The sequence below is a fragment of the Haliotis rubra genome, unplaced genomic scaffold (genome assembly GCF_003918875.1).
Source record: "Haliotis rubra isolate DU_JTF1 unplaced genomic scaffold, ASM391887v1 Scf30, whole genome shotgun sequence".
Classification (NCBI taxonomy): domain Eukaryota; kingdom Metazoa; phylum Mollusca; class Gastropoda; order Lepetellida; family Haliotidae; genus Haliotis; species Haliotis rubra.
The window spans coordinates 75007-95095 of NW_025766969.1; the positions used below are offsets into that span (position 1 = coordinate 75007).

The 20089-nt window shown below is 49.7% G+C and overlaps 1 protein-coding gene across 1 annotated transcript in view; it reads right to left on the reverse strand.

The window, feature by feature from the left end:
* The window catches only part of LOC124282559 (serine/arginine-rich splicing factor 7-like), a 37143-nt gene extending 22510 nt beyond the window's left edge, over positions 1–14633 (reverse strand). The window contains exons 1-2 of the mRNA XM_046718563.1: positions 14452–14633; positions 12458–12535 (exon numbers count right to left, since the gene is read on the reverse strand). Of these exons, the coding sequence (XP_046574519.1) occupies positions 12458–12535; positions 14452–14582 (209 nt within the window). The 5' untranslated portion in view covers positions 14583–14633. The remainder of the gene's footprint in view (positions 1–12457; positions 12536–14451) is intronic.
* Positions 14634–20089: the final 5456 nt, after the last annotated feature.

The window sequence follows — 20089 nt, forward strand, 5'->3', positions numbered from 1 at the left end:
GCACTACGTGTGGGGTCCTGAGAGATGTCAGGGGCACTTAGCACTACGTGTGGGGCCCTCAGAGATGTCAGGGCCATTTAGAACTACGTCTGGAACCTTCAGAGATGTCAGGGGCCACATAGCACTACGTGTGGGGCCCCTAAGAGATATCAGGGCCCTTAGCACTACGTGTGGGCCCCTCAGAGATGTCAGGTGCACTAAGCACTACGTGTGGGGTTCTCAGAGATGTCAGGGGCACTTAGCACTACGTGTGGGGTCCTCAGAGATGTCAGGGGTCACATAGCACTAAGTGTGGAACCCTCAGAGATGCCAGGGGCCACTTGGCACTACGTGTGGGGTCCTCAAAGATGTCAGGGGCACTTAGCACTAAGTCTAGAACCCTCAGAGATGCCAGGGGCCACTTAGCACTTCGTGTGGGGTGCTCAGAGATATCAGAGGCACTTAGCACTACGTCTGGAACCCTCAGATATGCCAGGGGCCACTTAGCACTACGTGTGGGGCCCTTAGAGATGTCAGGGGCACTTAGTACTACGTGTGGGACCCTCAGAGATGTCAGGGCCACTTAGCACAACGTGTGGGGTCCTCAGAGATGTCAGGGGCCACTTAGCACAACGTGTGCGATCCTCAGATATGTCAGGGGCACTTAGCACTACGTGTGGGGCCCCACAGAGATGTCAGGGGGAACTTAGCACTACGTGTGGGGCCCTCAGAGATGTCAGGGGCCACTAAGCACTGCGTGTGGGCCCTCAGAGATGTCAGTGGCACTTAGCACTACGTGTGGGGCCCTCAGAGATGTCAGGGTCACTTAGCACTACGTGTGAGCCCTCAGAGATGTCAGTGGCACTTAGCACTACGTGTGGGGTCCTCAGAGATGCCAGGGGCCACTTAGCACTTCGTGTGGGGTGCTCAGAAATGTCAGGGGCACTTAGCACTACGTCTGGAACCCTCAGATATGCCAGGGGCCACATAGCACTACGTGTGGGGCCCTCAGAGATGTCAGGGTCACTTGGCACTACATGTGGGGCCTCAGAGACGCCAGGAGCCACTTAGCACTATGTGATGGGTCCTCAGAGATGTTAGGGGCACTTAGCACTACGTCTGGAACCCTTACAGATGCCAGGGGGCACTTATCACTACGTGTGGGGCCCTCAGAGATGTCAGGGGCATTTAGAACTACGTCTGGAACCTTCAGAGATGTCAGGGGCACTTAGCACTAAGTCTAGAACCCTCAGAGATGCCAGGGGCCACATAGCACTACGTGTGGGGTCCTCAGAGATGTCAGGGGCACTTAGCACTACGTCTGGAATCCTCAGAGATGTCAGGGGCCACTTAGCACTACGTGTGGGGCCCCTCAGAGATATCAGGGCACTTAGCACTACGTGTGGGCCCCTCAGAGATGTCAGGTGCACTAAGCACTACGTGTGGGGCCCTCAGAGATGTCAGGGGCACTTAGCACTACGTGTGGGGCCCCTCAGAGATGTCAGGGGCACTTAGCACTACGTGTGGGGTCCTCAGAGATGTCAGGGGTTACATAGCACTAAGTGTGGAACCCTTAGAGATGCCAGGGGCCACTTAGCACTTCGTGTGGTGTGCTCAGAGATGTCAGGGGCACTTAGCACTACGTGTGGGGCCCTTAAAGATGTCAGGGGGCACTTAACACTACGTGTGGGGCCCTCAGATATATCAGGGCACTTAGCACTACGTGATGGGTCCTCAGAGATGTCAGGGGCACTTAGCACTACGTGTTGGGTCCTCAGAGATGTCAGGGGCTCTTAGGACTATGCCTGGAACCCTCAGAGACGCCAGGAGCTACTGAGCACTACGTGATGGGTCCTCAGAGATGTTAGGGGCACTTAGCACTACGTATGGAACACTCAGAGATGCCAGAGGTCGCTTAGCACTTCGTTTGGGGTCCTCAGAGGTGTCAGGGGCACTTAGCACTACGTGTGGGGTCCTCACAGATGTAAGGGGCACTTAGCACTACGTCTGGAACCCTCAGAGATGCCAGGGGCCACTTAGCACTACGTGTGGGGTCCTCAGAGATGTCAGGGGCACTTAGCACTACGTGTGGGGCCGTTAGAGATGTCAGGGGGCACTTAACACTACGTGTGGTGCCCTCAGAGATATCAGGGCACTTAGCACTAAGTGTGGGGTCCTCAGACATGTCAGGGGCATTCAGCACTACGTGTGGGGTCCTCAGAGATGTTGGGGGCACTTAGCACAACGTGTGTGGGCCCTTAGAGGTGTCAGGGGGCACTTAGCACTACGTGTGCGGCCCTTAGAGATATCAGGGCACTTAGCACTACGTGATGGGTCCTCAGAGATGTCAGGGGCACTTAGCACTACATGTGGGCCCTCAAAGATGTCAGGGGCACTTAGCACTAAGTATAGAACCCTCAGAGATGCCAGGGGCCACTTAGCAATACGTGTAGGGCCCTCAGAGATATCAGGGCATTTAGCACTACGTGTGGGGTCCTCAGACATGTCAAGGGCACTTAGCACTACGTGTGGGGTCCTCAGAGATGTCAGGGGCACTTAGCACTACGTGTCGAACCCTCAGAGATGCCAGGGGCCACTTAGCACTACGTGTGGGGTCCTCAGAGATGTCAGGGCACTTAGCACTACGTGTGGGGCCCTCAGAGATGTCAGGGGCACTTAGCACTACGTGTGGTGCCCTCAGAGATGTCAGGGCACTTAGCACTACGTGTGGGTCCTTCAGAGATGCCAGGGACCACTTAGCACAACGTGTGGGGTCCTCAGAGATGTCAGGGGCCACTTAGCACTACGTGTGGGACCCTCAGAGATGTCAAGGTGCACTTAGCACTACGTGTGGGGTTCTCAGAGATGTCAGGGGCACTTAGCACTACATGTGGGGCCCCTAGAGATGTCAGGGGCACTTAGCACTACGTCTGGAATCCTCAGAGATGTCAGGGGCCACTTAGCACTACGTGTGGGGCCCCTCAGAGATATCAGGGCACTTAGCACTACGTGTGGGCCCCTCAGAGATGTCAGGTGCACTAAGCACTACGTGTGGGGTTCTCAGAGATGTCAGGGGCACTTAGCACTACGTGTGGGGCCCCTCAGAGATGTCAGGGGCACTTAGCACTACGTGTGGGGTCCTCAGAGATGTCAGGGGTTACATAGCACTAAGTGTGGAACCCTTAGAGATGCCAGGGGCCACTTGGCACTACGTGTGGGGTCCTCAAAGATGTCAGGGGCACTTAGCACTAAGTCTAGAACCCTCAGAGATGCCAGGGGCCACTTAGCACTTCGTGTGGGGTGCTCAGAGATGTCAGGGCCACTTAGCACTACGTGTGGGGTCCTCAGAAGATGTCAGGGGCACTTAGCACTACGCGTGGGGCCCTTAAAGATGTCAGGGGGCACTCAACACTACGTGTGGGGCCCTCAGATATATCAGGGCACTTAGCACTACGTGATGGGTCCTCAGAGATGTCAGGGGCTCTTAGCACTATGCCTGGAACCCTCAGAGACGCCAGGAGCTACTGAGCACTACGTGATGGGTCCTCAGAGATGTTAGGGGTACTTAGCACTACGTCTGGAACACTCAGAGATGCCAGAGGTCGCTTAGCACTACGTGTGGGGTCCTCAGAGGTGTCAGGGGCACTTAGCACTACGTGTGGGGTCCTCAGAGATGTAAAGGGCACTTAGCACTACGTCTGGAGCACTCAGAGATGCCAGAGGTCGATTAGAACTACGTGTGGGGCCCTAAGAGATGTCATTGCACTTAGCAGTACGTCTGGAACCCTCAGAGATGCCAGGGGCCACTTAGCACTACGTGTGGGGTCCTCAGAGATGTCAGGGGCACTTAGCATTACGTGTGGGGCCGTTAGAGATGTCAGGGGCACTTAACACTACGTGTGGTGCCCTCAGAGATATCAGGGCACTTAGCACTATGTGTGGGGTCCTCAGACATGTCAGGGGCACTCAGCACTACGTGTGGGGTCCTCAGAGATGTCAGGGGCACTTAGCACAACGTGTGGGCCCTTAGAGGTGTCAGGGGTTACATAGCACTAAGTGTGGAACCCTCAGAGATGCCAGGGGCCACTTGGCACTACGTGTGGGGTCCTCAAAGATGTCAGGGGCACTTAGCACTAAGTCTAGAACCCTCAGAGATGCCAGGGGCCACTTAGCACTTCGTGTGGGGTGCTCAGAGATGTCAGGGGCACTTAGCACTACGTGTGGGGCCCTTAAAGATGTCAGGGGGCACTTAACACTACGTGTGGGGCCCTCAGATATATCAGGGCACTTAGCACTACGTGATGGGTCCTCAGAGATGTCAGGGGCACTTAGCACTACGTGTTGGGTCCTCAGAGATGTCAGGGGCTCTTAGGACTATGCCTGGAACCCTCAGAGACGCCAGGAGCTACTGAGCACTACGTGATGGGTCCTCAGAGATGTTACGGGCACTTAGCACTACGTATGCAACACTCAGAGATGCCAGAGGTCGCTTAGCACTACGTTTGGGGTCCTCAGAGGTGTCAGGGGCACTTAGCACTACGTTTGGGGTCCTCACAGATGTAAGGGGCACTTAGCACTACGTCTGGAACCCTCAGAGATGCCAGGGGCCACTTAGCACTACGTGTGGGGTCCTCAGAGATGTCAGGGGCACTTAGCACTACGTGTGGGGCCGTTAGAGATGTCAGGGGGCACTTAACACTACGTGTGGTGCCCTTTAGAGATATCAGGGCACTTAGCACTATGTGTGGGGTCCTCAGACATGTCAGGGGCACTCAGCACTACGTGTGGGGTCCTCAGAGATGTTGGGGGCACTTAGCACAACGTGTGTGGGCCCTTAGAGGTGTCAGGGGGCACTTAGCACTACGTGTGGGGCCCTTAGAGATATCAGGGCACTTAGCACTACGTGTGGGGTCCTCAGAGATGTCAGGGGCACTTAGCACTACGTGTGGGGCCCTCAGAGATGTCAGGGGCACTTAGCACTACGTGTGGAACCCTCAGAGATGTCAGGGGCCACTTAGCACTACGTGTGGGGCCCCTCAGAGATATCAGGGCACTTAGCACTACGTGTGGGGTCCTCAGACATGTCAGGGGCACTTAGCACTACGTGTACAAACCCTCAGAGATGTCAGGGGCACTTAGCACTACGTGTGGAACCCCAGAGATGTCAGGGGCACTTAGCACAACGTGTGGGGAACCCTCAGAAATGCCAGGGGATACTCAGAGATGTAGCACTACGTGTGGGGCCCCAGAGATGTCAGGGGGCACTTAGCACTACGTGTGGAACCCTCAGAGATGTCAGGGGCCACTTAGCACTACGTGTGGGGTCTTCAGAGTTGTCAGGGCACTTAGCACTACGTGTGGCACCTTCAGACGTGGGGGCCCCTCAGAGATGTCAGGTGCACTTAGCACTACGTGTGGGGTCCTCAGAGATAACAGGGGTACTAAGCAGTACGTGTGGGGCCCTCAGAGATGTCAGGGCCACTAAGCACTACGTGTGGGGCCCTCAGAGATGTCAAGGGGCACTTAGCACTATGTGTGGGGCCCTCAGAGATGCCAGGGGCCACTTAGCACTACGTGTGGGGTCCTCAGAGATGTCAGGGGCCACTTAGCACTACGTGTGGGGTCCTCAGAGATGTCAGGGGCAATAAGTGTGGGGCCCTCAGAGATATCAGGGCACTTAGCACTACGTGTGGGGACCTCAGAGATGTCAGGGGGCACTTAGCACTACGTGTGGAACACTCAGGGATGCCAGGGGGCACTTAGGCCTACATGTGGGGCCCTCAGAGATGTCAGGGGCACTTAGCACTACGTGTGGGGCCCTCAGAGATGCCAGGGGCCACTTAGCACTACGTGTGGGGTCCTCAGAGATGTCAGGGGCAATACGTGTGGGGCCCTCAGAGATGTCAGGGGCACTTAGCACTACGTCTGGAACCTTCAGAGATGCCAGGGGCCACTTTGCACTACGTGTGGGGCCCTCAGAGATGTTACGGGCACTTAGCACTACGTTTGGAACCCTCAGAGATGCCAGGGGGCACTTAGCCATACGTGTGGGGCCCTCAGAGATGTCAGGGGCACTTAGCACTACGTCTGGAACCCTCAGAGATGTCAGGGGCCACTTAGCACTACGTGTGGGGTCTTCAGAGAAGTTAGGGGCACTACGTGTGGGCCCCTCAGAGATGTCAGGTGCACTTAGCACTACGTGTGGGGTCCTCAGAGATGTCAGGGGTACTAAGCAGTACGTGTGGGCCCTAAGAGATGTCAGGGGCACTTAGCACTACGTGTGGGGCCCTCAGAGATGTCAAGGGGCACTTAGCACTATGTGTGGGGCCCTCAGAGATGCCAGGGGCCACTTAGCACTACGTGTGGGGTCCTCAGAGATGTCAGGGGCCACTTAGCACTACGTGTGGGGTCCTCAGAGATGTCAGGGGCAATAAGTGTGGGGCCCTCAGAGATATCAGGGCACTTAGCACTACGTGTGGGGACCTCAGAGATGTCAGGGGGCACTTAGCACTACGTGTGGAACACTCAGGGATGCCAGGGGGCACTTAGGCCTACATGTGGGGCCCTCAGAGATGTCAGGGGCACTTAGCACTACGTGTGGGGCCCTCAGAGATGCCAGGGGCCACTTAGCACTACGTGTGGGGTCCTCAGAGATGTCAGGGGCAATACGTGTGTGGGGCCCTCAGAGATGTCAGGGGCACTTAGCACTACGTCTGGAACCTTCAGAGATGCCAGGGGCCACTTTGCACTACTTGCACGTGTGGGGCCCTCAGAGATGTTACGGGCACTTAGCACTACGTTTGGAACCCTCAGAGATGTCAGGGGCACTTAGCACTACGTGTGGGGCCCTCAGAGATGTCAGGGGCACTTAGCACTACGTGTTGGAACCCTCAGAGATGTCAGGGGCACTTAGCACTATGTGTGGGGTCCTCAGAGATGTCAGGGGCAATACGTGTGGGGCCCTCAGAGATGTCAGGGGCACTTAGCACTACGTCTGGAACCTTCATAGATGCCAGGGGCCACTTTGCACTACGTGTGGGGCCCTCAGAGATGTTACGGGCACTTAGCACTACGTTTTGGAACCCTCAGAGATGTCAGGGGCACTTAGCACTATGTGTGGGGTCCTCAGAGATGTGAGGGGCACTTGGCACTAAGTGTAGGGCCCTCAGAGATGTCAGGGCACTGAGCACTACGTGTGGAACCCTCAGAGATGTTAGGGGCACTTAGCACTACGTGTGGGGCCTTCAGAGATCCCAGGGGCCACTTAGCACTACGTGTGGGCCCTCAGAGATGTCAGGGGCAATACGTGTGGGGCCTTCAGAGATGTCAGGGGCCACTTAGCACTACGTGTGGGCCCTCAGAGATGTCAGGGGCACTTAGCACTACGTGTGGGGCCCTCAGAGATGTCAGGGGCACTTAGCACTACGTGTGGGGTCTTCAGAGAAGTGGGGCACTACGCGTGGGTCCCTCAGAGTTGTCAGGTGCACTTAGCACTACGTGTGGGGTCCTCAGAGATGTCAGGGGTACTAAGCAGTACGTGTGGGGCCCTAAGAGATGTCAGGGCCACTTAGCACTACGTGTGGGGTCCTCAGAGATGTCAGGGGCCACTTAGCACTACGTGTGGGGTCCTCAGAGATGTCAGGGGCAATAAGTGTGGGGCCCTCAGAGATATCAGGGCACTTAGCAGTACGTGTGGGGACCTCAGAGATGTCAGGGGGCACTTAGCACTACGTGTGGAACACTCAGGGATGCCAGGGGGCACTTAGGCCTACATGTGGGGCCCTCAGAGATGTCAGGGGCACTTAGCACTACGTGTGGGGTCCTCAGAGATGTCAGGGGCAATACGTGTGGGGCCCTCAGAGATGTCAGGGGCACTTAGCACTACGTCTGGAACCTTCAGAGATGCCAGGGGCCACTTTGCACTACGTGTGGGGCCCTCAGAGATGTCAGGGGCACTTAGCACTACGTGTGGGGTCCTCAGAGATGTCAGTGGTCACATAGCACTACGTCTGGAACCCTCAGAGATGCCAGGGGCCACTTAGCACTACGTGTGGGGTCCTCAGAGATGTCAGGGGCATTTAGCACTACGTCTGGAACCCTCAGAGATGTCAGGGGCCACTTAGCACTACGTGTGGGGTCCTCGGAGATGTTAGGGCACTACGTCAGGGGCCCTCAGAGATGTCAGGGGCACTTAGCACTACGTGTGGGGCTCTCAGAGATGTCAGGGGCACTTAGTACTACGTCTGACTGCACTCAGAGATGTCAGGGGCACTTAGCACTACGTGTGGGGTCCTCAGAGATGTCAGGGGCACTTAGCACTACGTGTGGGGCTCTCAGAGATGTCAGGGGCACTTAGTACTACGTCTGACGGCACTCAGAGATGTCAAGGGGCACTTAGCACTACGTGTGGGGCTCTCAGAGATCTCAGGGGCACTTAGTACTACGTCTGACGGCACTCAGAGATGTCAGCGGCACTTAGCACTACGTGTGGGCTCTCAGAGATGTCAGGGGCACTTAACACTACGTGTGGGGTCCTCAGAGATGCCAGGGGCCACTTGGCACTACGTGTGGGGTCCTCAAAGATGTCAGGGGCACTTAGCAATAAGGCTAAAACCCTCAGAGATGCCAGGGGCCACTTGGCACTTCGTGTGGTGTCCTCAGAGATGTCAGGGGCACTGAGCACTACGTCTGGAACCCTCAGATATGCTAGGGGCCACTTGGCACTTCGTGTGGTGTCCTCAGAGATGTCAGGGACACTTAGCACTACGTGTGGAACCCTCAGAGATGTCAGGGGCAGTTAGCACTACGTCTGGAACCCTCAGAGATGTCAGGGGCCACTTAGCACTACGTGTGGGGTCCTCAGAGAAGTTAGGGGCACTACGTGTGGGCCCCTCAGAGATGTCAGTGGCACTTAGCACTACGTGTGGGGTCCTCAGAGATGTCAGGGGTACTTAGCACTACGTGTGGGGCCCTCAGAGATGTCAGGGGCACTTAGCACTATGTGTGGGGCCCTCAGAGATGCCAGGGGCCACTTAGCACTACGTGTGGGGTCATCAGAGATGCCAGGGGCACTTAGCACTACGTGTGGGCCCTCAGAGATGTCAGGGGCACTTAGCACTATGTGTGGGGTCCTCAGAGACGTCAGGGGCACTTGGCACTAAGTGTGGGGCCCTCAGAGATGTCAAGGCACTGAGCACTACGTGTGGAACCCTCAGAGATGTTAGGGGCACTTAGCACTACGTGTGGGGCCCTCAGAGATCCCAGGGGCCACTTAGCACTACGTGTGGGGTCCTCAGAGATGTCAGGTGCCACCTAGCACTACGTGTGGGGTCGTCAGAGATGTCAGAGGGAAAACGTGTGGGGCCCTCAGAGATGTCAGGGGCCACTCATCACTACGTGTGGGCCCTCAGAGATGTCAGGGGGACTTAGCACTACGTGTGGGGCCCTCAGAGATGTCAGGGGCACTTAGCACTACGTGTGGGCCCTCAGAGATGTCAGGGGCCACTTAACACTACGTGTGGGCCCTCAGAGATATCAGGGGCACTTAGCACTACGTCTGGAACCCTCAGAGATGTCAGGGGCCACTTAGCTCTACGTGTGGGGTCTTCAGAGAAGTTAGGGGCACTACGTGTTGGCCCCTCAGAGATGTCAGGGGCACTAAGCACTACGTGTGGGGTCCTCAGAGATGTCAGGGGTACTAAGCAGTACGTGTGGGGCCCTAAGAGATGTCAGGGGCACTTAGCACTACGTGTGGGGCCCTCAGAGGTGTCAAGGGGCACTTAGCACTATGTGTGGGGCCCTCAGAGATGCCAGGGGCCACTTAGAACTACGTGTGGGGTCCTCAGAGATGTCAGGGGCCACTTAGCACTACGTGTGGGGTCCTCAGTGATGTCAGGGGCAATAAGTGTGGGGCCCTCAGAGATATCAGGGCACTTAGCACTACGTGTGGGGACCTCAGAGATGTCAGGGGGCACTTAGGCCTATATGTGGGGCCCTCAGAGATGTCAGGGGCACTTAGCACTACGTGTGGGTCCTCAGAGATGCCAGGGGCCACTTAGCACTACGTGTGGGGTTCTCAGAGATGTCAGGGGCAATACGTGTGGGGCCCTCAGAGATGTCAGGGGCACTTAGCACTACGTCTGGAACCTTCAGAGATGCCAGGGGCCACTTTGCACTACGTGTGGGGCCCTCAGAGATGTCAGGGGCACTTAGCACTGCGTGTGGGGTCCTCAGAGATGTCAGTGGTCACATAGCACTACGTCTGGAACCCTCAGAGATGCCAGGGGCCACTTAGCACTACGTGTGGGGTCCTCAGAGATGTCAGGGGCACTTAGCACTACGTCTGGAACCCTCAGAGATGTCAGGGGCCACTTAGCACTACGTGTGGGGTCCTCGGAGATGTTAGGGCACTACGTCAGGGGCCCTCAGAGATGTCAGGGGCACTTAGCACTACGTGTGGGGTCCTCAGAGATGTCAGGGGCACTTAGCACTACGTGTGGGGCTCTCAGAGATGTCAGGGGCACTTAGTACTACGTCTGACGGCACTCAGAGATGTCAAGGGGCACTTAGTACTACGTGTAGGGCCTCAGAGATGTCAGGGGACACCTAGTACTAAGTGTGACGTTACTCAGATATGTTAAGGGGCACTCTGTTCTACGTCTGTGCCCCTCAGAGGTGTCATGGGGCACTGACTCCTACGTCTGAGGCCCTCAGAGATGTCGGGGGCACTTAGCTTTAAGTGTGACGTCACTCAGAGATGTCAGAGGGCACTTAGCACAGAGGGTGGGGAGAGAGAGAGAGAGAGAGAGAGAGAGAGAGAGAGAGAGAGAGAGAGAGAGAGAGAGAGAGAGAGAGAGAGAGAGAGAGAGAGAGAGAAAGAGGGCGACCTTGGACACAACGGGCATTGGCGGATAAAGAGGCGGGTATGCGCAAGGTCCCCCAACCCCCCAACCCCAATGATATGCACGTTTAGGGGTCAACTTTGGAGGTCACAGGACCAACAGTGGCAAGAGGACCATGTCGTGGACATATATAGGAGGTGCCCTGGTGTTGTCAGCTGAAGGTGAATCCCGGCGGAAAGCCCTATGAGATGCAGTTCCTTTGCGTTTACTATTTGTTATGAATCACACTCGCACGGCTTTCGAACCCACTATCATAGCTTTCGTGCGCGTCGAAGGGTTGACCCTGCACAGCGAGTACTGTTCCTTACGGGGAACACAACGGTTCACTCACATTGTGCCTTCATGACATTCTGCCTACAGTCCTAAAACATATATAGGGAGTGTAGGCACATTGGCAATGGAAAGTGAAAACATTCATCATCCCCATGTCTACATGGTCTGATCCAATTAAGTAACTGATAAAAAGAACAACATTCAGAGTGCATCATTTATTAAGATGATAATAATAGCATCAAACATAGCATTATTTAAAGACACATTTCATACCCATCATCTCTACCCAAAATATAGATTGAGCTTGAGGAGGTGGCTTGCAGCATCAAGGAACTGTAGCTTGGTCTGACTGTTTTTAGTCTGGGACCAAGGACCATCAATGTTCACTTCGGCTAATGTTGTGGAAAGTTAGGGAAACATCTGCTGCAACGTGCTTCATTATTGTCGTCAAGGGCGTTCAGATCCTCGTTGTAAATATGCTGCATGGGAGTAACCTCCTCTCTAGCGCGGTTTCTTAACTGGTTCATGAAGCGGAGACTCCCAGCATCTTCAATCTTGGGGTGACTGTGCGGGGATACATTTCCCACATAGTCACCTACTGTGGTAAGGCGACCTTTACAGTAAGAAATGATGCATTTCCAGTGTGTGGCAGTTTGGCGACGGTTATTCAGACGATATCTGACGATAATCTTCAAAGAGAACCTTCTGACCCCCGGCCTGAGAAGTAATATACTCTACTCTCTGAAGCTCTGCCATTGTACAGTTTATCTGAGAAACAGTATCTAACTCTCTATATAAGGCTTTTTACTTTTTGTTTTGACAGTACTGCTTTCATGAGCATTGTTGTATCAAATTCTATAAAGGACTTTTTTCCGTTTTTTTTGACAGTACGCCTTCATAAGCCCAGAAGCCAGTTGTAGCTTGATAAATGTGTTTATTTAGGCTATTCTTAATCAATTAAGTAAAATAATATTGTTAAAACGACTGTGTATTTAGTCTATTCTTATCAATGTTGGATTAGAGTCTATAGACAGAATCTACTGTATATGTTTTAGACTGGTTTCTGGACTGGTCTATTTGTCGTTATTGGGTGAGGAAGGGTGTTATTATTTGTCAAAGTGCCTACGCATGCAGAACCTACAGACTGTAATATATTGTTTTAAGACTGTAGGCAGAATGGCATGTAGGCAGAACCTACAGACTGTAATATGTTGTTTTAAGACTGTAGGCAGAATGGTATGTAGGCACACCGTGAGGACACCAACACAACAATATACATAGAAGTGTCATTCGGTGTGTCTTACCTGCCGTTCCTTTCTCGGACCAGCGACTCGGCCTCTCTAGCTTTGCTGTAAACAACATACGCATATCCCGGGGGGTTTCTGTGAAGAAAAACCCAGACAGATGTATTACACGAATTGTCTATCAGATTTACTGTACAGGGCCTAGATTTTTGAAGATCTCTTAGCGCTAGGATAGTCGTAAGTGCCATACATTAACATTAACTTACGACTATCTTAGCGCTAAGAGAGCTTCGAAAATCTAGGCCCAGCTGTTCATTTTGATCATAACCTATCTACCTTGCCAAACGCCTCTGGTTGTTGTAGATACTTCTTGACTTTCCGTCATGGTAACTTTCCTGTCTTTCATATAATATTTGTACATATCCCTTGGGGGTGTTTGGGGTAGCCTGGTGGTTAAAGCGTTCGCTCGTCACGCCGAGGACCCGGCTTCGATTCTCCTCATGGGTACAATGCGGGAAGCCCATTTCTGGTGTCCCCGCCGTGATATTGCTGGAATATTGCTAAACGCGGCGTAAAACTAAACTCACTCACATAACCACAAATAGAATAATGTGTCTATAGCAGTGTCCAGTGATGTTTTGAATCGTCTGTTATTTTGTCAGCTAGAGAATCTTCACTGTGTATATGTCGACTAATAATGCCTCATTACAATGCCATCCAGCGATATCTCCTCAGCTGAACACAATGACGGACTATCGATAAACGTGCTTAAGCTGGGCATAACCTACCTGGGATACGACAAGCATGTGGTGTACCTCAAGAGTTCCATCTCTTTAGATAAGATATACATTCATTTCATTGATGATGTAAGACCGCAGGCCAGTGTTACATAATTTAAAGAATCTCAAAACTCATAACTTGGTTTCACATGATATATCATGCCCGATACATTGTGTTTAACGTCATCCGCCATGTATGCAGCGGATTTTGCATGGTCCGCGTACAATATGTCGACTGTGGGGCGTAAGGGTTGGTTTTGAAACCGTTCTATATTCTTTCCATATCTACATATTTAGATAATTTTATTCGAGAATGTTATTTGTAATGCTATATTGTCAGCACTTTGCCTTATTTCAGTGATTAGATTGAATGTTTACCCTTACGTATGCATTAACAGCTCCACTGCCTTATAGGTAGAATGAGTGAGTGAGCGAGTTTGGTTTACGCCGCTTTTAGCAATATTCCAGCAATATCACGGCGGGGGACACCAGAAATGGGCTTCACACATTGTACCCATGTGGGGAATCGAACCCGGGTCTTCGGCGTGACGAGCGAACGCTTTAACCACTAGACTACCCCACCGCCCCGTAGCATGAGTGAGGACAAGATATCGTGTAAACTGAATGTAGCCTATTCCATAGAATCGGCTTCTAACTGAATATTGGTGAACAAGCAGACTTGTAAGGTCATTAAAAGATATATGTTGGGTAATATGATAATGCACATTGTAACTTTTCACGTGACAACCACCAAACTGACTATTGAAATCTGTTCATATAGTGCATACAATCAATACAATGTGGTGGTGAAGCAGCTGTGTTGATTCACGTATCTGATCTGAAGTCGGTAGGGCACAGCACATGTTGCTTTAAATCAATGTCGTTGAAACTATCTGTAAAAATCATATGGGATGGAATAAAAGAAGTATTTTTCTCAGTCAGTATGTTGATGAAGTGGTGGGGACCAGTTAATGTTGAACTATGACAGATAAAAAGGGATATGTCATACAGGAGGGAATCTTTCCTTTTCTTTAACTGTCATACATCAAAACACTGGCAAAGTATTTACTTGAGCCAAACGCGTTACCCTTCCCAGCTTGATCTGACAGTGATACAAATACTGACCGTTCCCTCCTATGAACCATCAACACAAGGTTCCCTGTTCCAGTGTACATGAGCAACTGAAGCAACGTGTCATGTGACTTGGCACATTCGTACTGGGTTGAGCCTTACTTGAGTTACCTGAAAATGATAGTTATTGTTAATATGCCTTACCTGGCAAGCCAGAGGTCTAAGACTTGTCCATACTTTTGGAGATCTTTGATCAAATGTCCTTTCCCAGTTGCCGCCCCGAGAGCCCCGATAAACACACGGTAGCCCCCGCATGCTGCATCATACACAGACATCCCAGTAGCGTATCAACCACTTGCAGTTGTAGCTTGATGTCGCGCGGAACCAGCGCCTATATGACCACTCGCTATCACGTGATTTATCGATAGGCGATTCAATAAGATGGACGCTGGAAGGTAGGCAGCCAAATCGCTGCCACCTATCGATTCTCATCGTTGGCAATGTCATGCAAATTACTGCACAAGCACTTGGAGGACGTTTTGGTTACCTGATTTGATAACTTCTGCATATACCATACCTTCCCATCCTTGCCTCGATCATGATCAGCGCACTGAGAGTGGGTTACAGATTCAGATTGTTTTATTCTCCGTAGGACCACCAAAGGTGATATCAGAGTAAATTACAAGGTATAATAATACAGTATGATGTGCAAGATAGCAGTACATATAATGGGTACAACAAACATCATCGATAGAGGCTATGACACTCTTGTTGCAATAATATTTATAACTTTTGCAAGAGATTTTAGTTCTTTTCTTTTACTGGATGAAAAAGAGTAATTTGAAAGATTGGAGGCTGGCATTTTCTATATATCTAATTGGTATGAGATTTTTTTCTATGACTTTCAAGTGATGTACAGCGAAAAATGTAATGAAGTTCGTCTGCTATGGCTGATGAATTACAAAGGTTGCAGGTTCTGTTTTCTGTTGGTGATTTGTTTATGATTTGTAGGTCTAAATTTAAGTAAGGGATAAGAGATGGATTTTGGTAGATAAAGGTAATTTTCAAATTTAGGTAATTTCTTGTAAAATTTATAGTAAAAGCCTTTTGATCTGTTAGTAACTGAACTGCTCCATGATTGATAAAAGTGATCACTGAGAATCGTGTCGATCATACTAATCAACCACTGTCTGTCATATAGGCTTGGCATCAGTAATACATATGAAAGACCGCAGTTATTTAATATTGATTCAATGTGGCTAACCCAAGGTGATTGATAGTTAGAACATACATCTGATGTGATAAAAGCTAATAGGTCACACAATAGTTTATCCGTTCTTGACACTTGTTTATGCCAGTAGTTTATCATTCTTCTTGCTATCGCAATTGTTAACAGTTTTCTGACCAGCTCGCCATACACCATAAAGTTAGGTGTAGACATTTTAAGACCTGATGCTAACTTTAAAAAACTTCAGATGTACCTTTTCAAGAACATTTATACTTGAATTTGAATATACATTTATTCTGCCCCGACTGTAATTCTGAGAACGTCAGTCCCATACCCAAGACCGCAATTTCCATTAAGGTCTTGTATAGGACAGATATGAAAACAAGTGTCGCATTCTTTGGCTAAAGTAGGTAGAACTTGAGCTCAAAGTAATGACACTGCCATTTATGAATAGGGGATGTATGGTAATCCGCCACGTATGTATAAGGTATGTATGGTAATCCGCCACGTATGTATAGGGTATATCTGGTAATCCGCCACGTGTGTATAACGTATATCTGGTAATCCGCTACGTATGTATAGGGTATGTATGGTAATCCGCCACGTATGTATAAGGTATATCTGGTAATCCGCCACGTATGTATAGGGTATATCTGGTAATCCGCTACGTATGTATAGGGTATATCTGGTAATCCGCCACGTATGTAAAGGGTATATCTGGTAATCCGCCACGTATGTATGAGGTATATCTGGTAATCGGCAACGTATGTATAAGGTATATCTGGTAATCCGCCACGTATGTATCAGGTATATCTGGTAATCCGCCACGTATGTATAACGTATATCTGGTAATCCGCCACTGGATAGGGTATATCTGGTAATCCGCCACGTATGTATAAGGTATATCTGGTAATCCGCCACGTATGTATAAGGTATATCTGGTAATCCGCCAGGTATGTATAGGGTATATCTGGTAATCCGCCACGTATGTATGAGGTATATCTGGTAATCCCCCACGTATCTAGAGGGTATATCTGGTAATCCGCCACGTATGTATAGGGTATATCTGGTAATCCGCCACGTATGTATGAGGTATATCTGGTAATCCGCCACGTATGTATAGGGTATATCTGGTAATCCGCCACGTATGTATAGGGTATATCTGGTAATCCGCCACGTATGTATAAGGTATATCTGGTAATCCGCCACGTGTGTATAAGGTATATCTGGTAATCCCCCACGTATGTAGAGGGTCTATCTGGTAATCCGCCACGTATTTATAAGGTATATCTGGTAATCCGCCACGTGTGTATAAGGTATATCTGGTAATCCGCCACGTATGTATAGGGTTTATCTGGTAATCCGCCACGTGTGTATAAGGTATATCTGGTAATCCGCCACGAATGTATAGGGTATGTATGGTAATCCGCCAGGTATGTATAAGGTATATCTGGTAATCCGCCACGTATGTATAAGGTATATCTGGTAATCCGCCACGTATGTATAGGGTATATCTGGTAATCCGCCACGTATGTATAAGGTATATCTGGTAATCCGCCACGTATGTATAGGGTATATCTGGTAGTCCGCCACGTATGTATAACGTATATCTGGTAATCCGCCACGTATGTATAACGTATATCTGGTAATCCGCCACGTATGTATAAGGTATATCTGGTAATCCGCCACGTATGTATAGGGTATATCTGGTAATCCGCCACGTATGTATGAGGTATATCTGGTAATCCCCAACGTATGTATAGGGTATATCTGGTAATCCCCCACGTATGTATAGGGTATATCTGGTAATCCGCCACATATGTATAAGGTATATCTGGTAATCCGCCACGTGTGTATAAGGTATATCTGGTAATCCGCCACGTATGTATAAGGTATATCTGGTAATCCGCCAGGTATGTATAGGGTATATCTGGTAATCCGCCACGTATGTATAGGGTATATCTGGTAATCCGCCGCGTATGTATAACGTATATCTGGTAATCCGCCACGTATGTATAACGTATATCTGGTAATCCGCCACGAATGTATAACGTATATCTGGTAATCCGCCACGTATGTATAACGTATATCTGGTAATCCGCCACGTATGTATAAGGTATATCTGGTAATCCGCCACGTATGTATAGGGTATATCTGGTAATCCGCCACGTATGTATGAGATATATCTGGTAATCCGCCACGTATGTATAGGGTATATCTGGTAATCCGCCACGTATGTATAAGGTATATCTGTAATCCGCCACGTATGTATAAGGGTATATGGTAATCTGGTAATCCGCCACGTATGTATAAGGTATATCTGGTAATCCGCCACGTATGTATAAGGTATATCTGGTAATCCGCCACGTATGTATAAGGTATATCTGGTAATCCGCCACGTATGTATAAGGTATATCTGGTAATCCGCCACGTATGTATAGGGTATATCTGGTAATCCGCCACGTATGTATAAGGTATATCTGGTAATCCGCCACGTATGTATAAGGTATATCTGGTAATCCGCCACGTATGTATAGGGTATATCTGGTAATCCGCCACGTATGTATATCTGGTAAGGTATATCTGGTAATCCGCCACGTATGTATAAGGTATATCTGGTAATCCGCCACGTATGTATAACGTATATCTGGTAATCCGCCACGTATGTATAGGGTCTATCTGGTAATCCGCCACGTGTGTATAAGGTATATCTGGTAATCCGCCACGTATGTATAGGGTACATCTGGTAATCAGCCACGTATGTATAAGGTATATCTGGTAATCTGCCACGTCTGTATAAGGTATATCTGGTAATCGGCCACGTATGTATAAGGTATATCTGGTAATCCGCCACGTATGTATAAGGTATATCTGGTAATCCGCCCCGTATGTATAGGGTATATCTGGTAGTCCGCCACGTATGTATAGGGTATATCTGGTAATCCGCCACGTATGTATGAGGTATATCTGGTAATCCGCCATGTATGTATAGGGTATATCTGGTAATCCGCCACTGGATAGGGTATTTCTGGTAATCAGCCACGTATGTATAAGGTATATCTGGTAATCCGCCACGTATGTATAACGTATATCTGGTAATCCGCCACGTGTGTATAAGGTATATCTTTTTGTAATCCCCCACGTATCTAGAGGGTATATCTGGTAATCCGCCACGTATGTATAGGGTATATCTGGTAATCCGCCACGTATGTATGAGGTATATCTGGTAATCCCCCACGTATGTATAGGGTATATCTGGTAATCCGCCACGTATGTATAGGGTATATCTGGTAATCCGCCACGTATGTATAAGGTATATCTGGTAATCCGCCACGTGTGTATAAGGTATATCTGGTAATCCGTCCCGTATCTATAGGGTATATCTGGTAGTCCGCCACGTATGTATAGGGTATATCTGGTAATCCGCCGCGTATGTATAACGTATATCTGGTAATCCGCCACGTATGTATAACGTATATCTGGTAATCCGCCACGTATGTATAACGTATATCTGGTAATCCGCCACGTATGTATAACGTATATCTGGTAATCCGCCACGTATGTATAAGGTATATCTGGTAATCCGCCACGTATGTATAGGGTATATCTGGTAATCCGCCACGTATGTATGAGATATATCTGGTAATCCCCCACGTATGTATAGGGTATATCTGGTAATCAGCCACGTATGTATAAGGTATATCTGGTAATCCGCCACGTATGTATAAGGTATATCTGGTAATCCGCCACGTATGTATAAGGTATATCTGGTAATCCGCCACGTATGTATAAGGTATATGTGGTATTCCGCCAGGTATGTATAGCGTATATCTGGTAGTCCGCCACGTATGTATAAGGTATATCTGGTAATCCGCCACGTATGTATAACGTATATCTGGTAATCCGCCACGTATGTATAAGGTATATCTGGTAATCCGCCACGTATGTATAGGTTATATCTGGTAATCCCCCACGTATGTATGAGGTACGCCACGTATGTATCTGGTAATCCGCCACGTATGTATAGAGGTATATCTGGTAATCCGCCACGTATGTATGGGGTAATCTGGTAATCCGCCACGAATGTATAGGGTATGTATGGTAATCCGCCAGGTATGTATAAGGTATATCTGGTAATCCGCCACGTATGTATAAGGTATATCTGGTAATCCGCCAGGTATGTATAGGGTATATCTGGTAATCCGCCACGTATGTATAGGGTATATCTGGTAATCCGCCGCGTATGTATAACGTATATCTGGTAATCCGCCACGTATGTATAAGGTATATCTGGTAATCCGCCACGTATGTATAAGGTATATCTGGTAATCCGCCACGTATGTATAGGGTATATCTGGTAATCCGCCACGTATGTATGAGATATATCTGGTAATCCCCCACGTATGTATAGGGTATATCTGGTAATCAGCCACGTATGTATAAGGTATATCTGGTAATCCGCCACGTATGTATAAGGTATATCTGGTAATCCGCCACGTATGTATAAGGTATATCTGGTAATCCGCCACGTATGTATAAGGTATATCTGGGAATCCGCCACGTATGTATAGGGTATATCTGGTAGTCCGCCACGTATGTATAGGGTATATCTGG